General features: G+C 37.4%; 1 protein-coding gene across 1 annotated transcript; it reads left to right on the top strand.

Moving 5' to 3' along the window:
• The first annotated feature begins 1,433 nt into the window (after positions 1 to 1,433).
• Positions 1,434 to 5,722, top strand: LOC117102469 (protein rolling stone-like). Its single transcript, XM_033242739.1, has 3 exons — positions 1,434 to 1,934; positions 2,913 to 3,135; positions 4,917 to 5,722. Exons 1-3 carry the CDS (start codon positions 1,860 to 1,862, stop codon positions 5,447 to 5,449), a joined length of 831 nt encoding a protein of 276 aa, XP_033098630.1. The 5' UTR covers positions 1,434 to 1,859; the 3' UTR covers positions 5,450 to 5,722.
• Positions 5,723 to 6,450: the final 728 nt, after the last annotated feature.

Below are 6,450 nucleotides of genomic sequence, written 5' to 3' on the forward strand. Positions count from 1 at the left end.
TGGGTATGACATTAAACTCCATCGAGTCGGCTCCTGATGTATGTCTTAGTGACTGCTGTTTGTTTTTAGGATGTGATCTGGTTTTTCATGTCCATTTTTCGTGATTATGACTATTCTGGATAAAGAATGTTTTGAGCTGAGGTGGATTCAAGGCACCCCCTCCCCCTTAAAATAAATTCAAATTGAAGTGCGAGAGTGTAATTTCCGGCCATCTAGAGATGCCCTAATCATAAATTTTCTTACCTCAGCCCCAACCATGGTGGGGCTGAGGTGGGTGGTTCCTCGGTCTGTGAAAGTCCCTCTCTGAGTCCCTGTTTTACCTCTCTTTCGAATTTCTTAATCTTCCACTGTTGATTTATTATATAATTATTTTTTCGCTTATTTATAATGCGTCTATTGTAATTTTCACTTTATCCTCTCAAACAGTCCTAAGAACGTTCAGAGTACGCTACTCCACAAGGGGATTCGCCCCTTTGACCCCGCCCCCTTGACCCCGCCGGGGTCATACGTAATTCGCATAACGGCACCCCCCTTTCAAAATCCTGGCTACGTCCCTGTGTTGATGGTGCTCGTGAATTTGCTCCCTCAAAAACACAGCCCTGCTGATTTTCGAAAAAATATGAACTTTATTATTTTAGTAATTGCTTTACCATTTGCGCTAAATGACAAAATTTACCGCGAAGTACCTGCTCTTGATCAAAGCCTGCATAGAGAAGGCAAACCCCCCCCCCCACAAAAAAAAAAAAAAACAGCGGTTATAAGGACTATTTAGAATTACTGCAAAATGATTTATTTATGGACGTTTTAACAAGCATTATAAGAGTGGTAATTTTTAAACGCCTGTTCAGTTTGGAGGACAAATTCCATCGTTCAAAATTTCAGTTTGAAAGCTAAAAACACATAATAAACTATTAATTTTAAATGTTTGCTAAATGTTTAGATTTACGAGGCAATATCTATACGTTTAAGTTAGCCCTTGCTGTTATTAGCATAATTATTGTGAGAGAAGTACTGGACCCATGATTTTAAAAAAGGTGACACAGGGGAGGGTTCGCCGAAGTAATGGAACATAATGGTTTTTTGACAGTCAAATTATAGCGCTGTCTCCACCCTGAGTCAGCCACTTGTAGGTTAGCTAAGATATGTTTACATTTCGATGTTTTTTACCCCACCATGAGTCACACTTGGTTGATGTATTGTCCCCGTTCATTTCTATGAAATTTTGTATGACTTTTTGTCAATTTTCAGGGGAGATAACATTTTGAATGTACATAGGGATTCCCCATATAGTGAGCATCATCCGATCCATGCGTGGTTAGTTGCCACGCAGCACGTATAGCATAAATTGATCTATAAGTGCTTGGTGACAGGTGTAAAGATCATGCAGGTCATGGGATTAACACAACATGCCTTATGACCTGGCCGCTTACCCACAATATATTTAAACCAGCACTTTTCACTATTTCCATACCATAAAATGATGGTGTAATGACGAATATTATGAACGTGTATACTAAATACCTGCACAAATTGTATATTATAGTTATGCATTATACATTAATTAAATAGGACATAGGACTGTTGAATACGTCATTACCATACAGTGATTGGTATTTTGAGGGAGTGTAAACATTGTCAACGAATGCGCCTAAACAAATATCATCAATCGTGTAGTGTATGCCTTCGAGTGCCCTGTACGAACTATTTTGAGTAATAAAACAATTAAGCTGATTGTGTTATACAAGATGAGTACTGTGTCTTGCTACAAAGTGTTGTAAAGATCTTTATCAAAATACCATCGAAAGGACAGTTCGATAGCATAGCGACGTGCGGCAGAGTCAGGTTTAGCGTTGATCGAGATGTTGGAAGGCTGTGGACTAAGCTGTTTTCACCTGGGACTTCACTCTGATAAACGATTATTTGTAACTTCAGAGGTGAGTAAATCATCCTCAATCAGTTATATAAACTATTGCATTCGCTGGTGTCAACAAGGAACTAATTCCAAGTCTTGTAATAGTGTAGGCCCTATAGAGGCATGTTGTTGACGCATAGTTCGAACGTTTACCATAATTTAATGAAGCTGTTGTTCTGAATAAACGCTTGAATTTTCTCTGTAACATGAATACCACAATATGACGTTGCATCTATTTTCTTATTATTAGTATCTGTACTTTTAATTTTCAGTTTAAAGGTTAAATAAAACGAAATGGTTTAATTGTTTATGTAAACACATGTGGTAGAGTGACCGCAAACCGTTTTTACCACAATTCTGAGACGTTACATCTATTTTCTAATATTATTATTAGTAGTATTTATACTACTATTTTTAATATTAGTGGCAGTTTAAAAGATAAATAAAATAAACTGGTTTAATTGTTTATGCAGGGGGTATATATATAAACACAATGTGTTAGGATCTAGACCACAGACCATGCATAAAAATGCTCCACCAATCAGTACAGTTACATCTGTGTTAACCTGAAACCTTGAAAAATAATCAACAATTGAATTGTTTATTTTTTATATTTATAGCTGAAGATTAAAATGAGAAAAAATATTTTCTTGCTATTTAATAGTACCGTACGCATCAATAATACATTTTATATTTCATTTTCATATACCCTTAAATTTGCTGCAGTACCGGTAGCCTAATTAATTTGGTAAAATGTATGTTAATGTAGATTAACTAACATTGTGTACATAATTTATACTGTTTTCTATTAAGTTTAGAACCTATTTAACATATTATGGATGTTTAATTGTGTTCCACAAATTATAACAGACGGTATATTTGAATGACACATCCATCTGTTTAATTTGTATATACAGTATCATGCCAGAAGCATGATCAAAACGGTAGCATTATTTTTCTAATTACATTGTCTGAATGACATTGATCTATCTTTATTCAGTTCTCAGGCCTCAACCCGCATATTTTCACCATCTATCGATTCGTGGTTGCTATCTATTTTGCTGGTTTCACTGTCTGGTATATCCCTTATTCAGTGACCGATTATGGTTGGACGTTCTTTATCTATTTGACCAATTGGACATTCATCGTGGTCACGTGTTATCTTCTACTAGCTTCGTACAACAGTTTAGTATATTATCTAAATGCGAGACGGCGAGAAGAAGGTTTGTTAATTACCTCGATTAATTGATGTTTAAATTAGTGAAGAGGATGAGGATTCCCGGATGTTTACATATTAATAGACGTAAAATAATATGAATGTGAAATCGAAATTATTATAGGCCTACTCGAGAATAATTGTGATCAATTAAGCATATTTATATTTAGCATTATTCTTTATCATTTACCCGATTTTATCGAATAAACTCCCCTCGAATAAACGCCCCCTCCAGAGCCTCATTTGGAATAGGCCTAAATCCCCGGGGTGTTTATTTTTTTCATTAAATAAATTACCCCATAAATGACTGTAAACAGAACTAATGGAAGCAACACCATTCTCAACACATTCTATGAATGTGGGATCACACAAGAAAACATTTTAAAGGTATATGTTCCTGAGCTCTGTTTAGTTGCGCATATTTTCGCTTCGCAAAAGCCCGATAGAAATGTGAATGCGCACGCGCATGAACTGACGCTTTCGATTAAATAAATTCGCCTAGTAAAAACAGGCTTCAGGGATGTTTATTTGAGTATATACGTATACATTTTACATCAAAACAATGAACGCCTCCCTCGAATAAACGTATCCATCGAATAAACACTCCCTCAAAAACCTTCTCAATAATAAACGCTTGGGCGTTTATTCGGCTAAATACGGTATCCGGTACGGTATGTATTTTAATCGAGGTTTTCATTACATTGATCTTGGGGTTTGATGAATTTTAATGATTGTACTTAATTATGTTGGATTACAAATTCATCTCTATTCTGTGACGACGCGACGCCCATAATTATTGTCGATGGCAGAGACTAAAGCGGATTGATCGGTTGCATCTGGTTGCGTTCGGAATCACGAGCGTCGGCGCAGTTTGAGTGTCCAGCTTTACTGTTAATTTTAAGCCGGGGACACCATACGTCGTAACCGTCGGCCGACTAAATCCCTCCGCTCGCTGTGAGCGTTTGAAGACGTTACGCCTTCTGCTGCTTGTCGGTGAAATTCTTAGCAAATCGTCAATTAAAAAAAACCGATTTTAGCGCACACCTTGTCACGTTCTCTTAAATCGCGTCGTAGCAGTGCTCGGCTTTATGTTACTGTTGTCGACGACTCCCATGTCAGTTTTTTCTCTCTCTCTCCCTCTCTCTTTCTCTCTCTCTCTCTCTCTCTCTGAGCGGTTGATGAAGTGACACCTTCAACTAATTGTCGGTACCATGGTTTCCATAAAATCGCTACCCTTTCGCTACAGTGTTTTCAGTGCAATTGTTATACTGCGTAGCAGTCCCTGTCGGCGATGGCGTGAGCGATTATATGGGAACCAATTAAGCTTCAAGCTTGGTTTCCATACAACCGCTACACAGTTGCTTTTCACTGCAATTCTTGCACTGCGTAGCTGCCCCCACCGCAATTGGGAATCGTTTTACTGACCAATCAGCGTCGCAAAAGGTGTCGGTAGTAGCGTGTAGCGATTTTTATGGAAACCAGGCTTTAGGCCTGTTACCACTAGGCTAATTTATTCGTGCGAATACAAAGCGTCGGTTCATACGCATGCGCATTCACATTTCTATCGGGTTTTTGCGAAGCTGAAATATGCGCAACTAATCAGAGCTCAGGAAGCGAACCGAAGCTTTGATTCGCGCGAATAAATTCGCCTAGCGGAAAACAGGCTTTAAGCGGGTCGTCATTTGAAATAATTTGTGGGCCCGATTCCTTGTTTCTAATGAATGTCCTTAACTGAATCGCTTTGGTCGAAATCATGAATATCGTTGATTTTATCTGTTTTTTTCACAGACAGACTTCTTTTAGGACGGTCATCCTCTGCCGATACACCCGATCTGCCGTTTATTTACAAATTACAGTGGTTCCTGTATTACCTATCAGCAAACACGTCGATTATGGTAACGGTGGTTTATTGGACGGCTCTATATTCCACAGGAAATTTAAATTTCGTAGATCTCTTCATAGATCTGAACGTACATACCCTTACGTCATTTGTTGGTATCATCGAAACGATGCTGTCTGCTACACCGTTCCGTTTCATTCATGTAGTATACCCCCTCTGGTACGGAGCTGTCTACCTATTTTTTACCATTATTTACTGGGTGGCAGGCGGAACCGATCCATATGGTCATTCTTATATTTATCCGATAATTGACTATGAAAACGACCTTGTTACAGCTGTGTTAAGTATTGTCGGTTGTATAATTGGTGCTTTTGTTTTCCAGGTAATATTATGGTTATTGTTTAATTTAAGATTGACATTAGCAAGAAAATCGTTCGGCACCAAGGCGAGTGAACAATCTGCTGATGAAACAACGTTTTAGTTGAGAATAACGTATCATAAACTGTTGCTCACAGGACAAGCAGGCCTTAGATCCACTGTAATTACTGAAGGCCTAAACGAATTCATTTATAATTTTATATTTCAATTGTTTTTTTTAAGAATTCTGCCATAATTATGCATTATAGCATTCCATATTACATTTTCTGTTTTTCTTTGTTTATGTATATAGGCCGAGATTTAAAATCGAACTTGTATTTATGCCTACTACAACTATGTAAAAATAAAATAAAACTGTTTAGTGGCTTCTGTATAACTTATTGTATTGCGTTTTGGAGTCTGTTTTTACTCTTAGCTGGGTGTATGTATGTTTACTACTGAGTTTATGGGCAGACGACAAGAATGTTAATTACTATTATCTCTATTTGGTGTATTCTGGTTGCATGGCCAAATTGATTTTATTTTAATGATTTGATATAGGCCTATGTAAAGTGCAATATTGTAGGTTGCGGTATGTATTTTATCCAATAATCTAATCTTATATATTCATAGAGGGTGCCCTTCCAGTTTATATCCTAGAAGATAAATTGAATGTTCACGAGTTTAGCGATGATCATCCAAACGCCTTTATCTGCTACGCCGGTGTGTTTGCTTCGTTGTATACCCAGTTGCGTACGTAATATCCTATTTAGTGCTCACTCATATTTTAGGCAATTCTTGATTTTAATACAGAATCCGGATTCCTTATAGCAATTACTGTCGTTGGTGCAATTTTAGTGTTATTATATGCTATGTTTTAATCTGGTCACTGGATAGACTCAAAATAAAAAAGCAGAGATGTGGTTCAAAATAGTAGGGACTCCGGATATGCAGGAAACAGAAGATAGAGTGGTTGGAACCAGTAGCGTATGAAGAGACGGCAATAAACGATGGTCTACGCTATACACCCCTGGTTCTTAATTAATTTATTTGGATGCCAAATTATTTTTTTCAAGTTGATCTCATGGGCCAAAGATAATCTAGAGTTGCAAACAACAATTGTTA

Source organism: Anneissia japonica, unplaced genomic scaffold (assembly GCF_011630105.1).
Source record: "Anneissia japonica isolate Jap-2015-1 unplaced genomic scaffold, ASM1163010v1 scaffold288068_len275957_cov168, whole genome shotgun sequence".
In the NCBI taxonomy this organism is placed as follows: Eukaryota; Metazoa; Echinodermata; class Crinoidea; order Comatulida; family Comatulidae; genus Anneissia; species Anneissia japonica.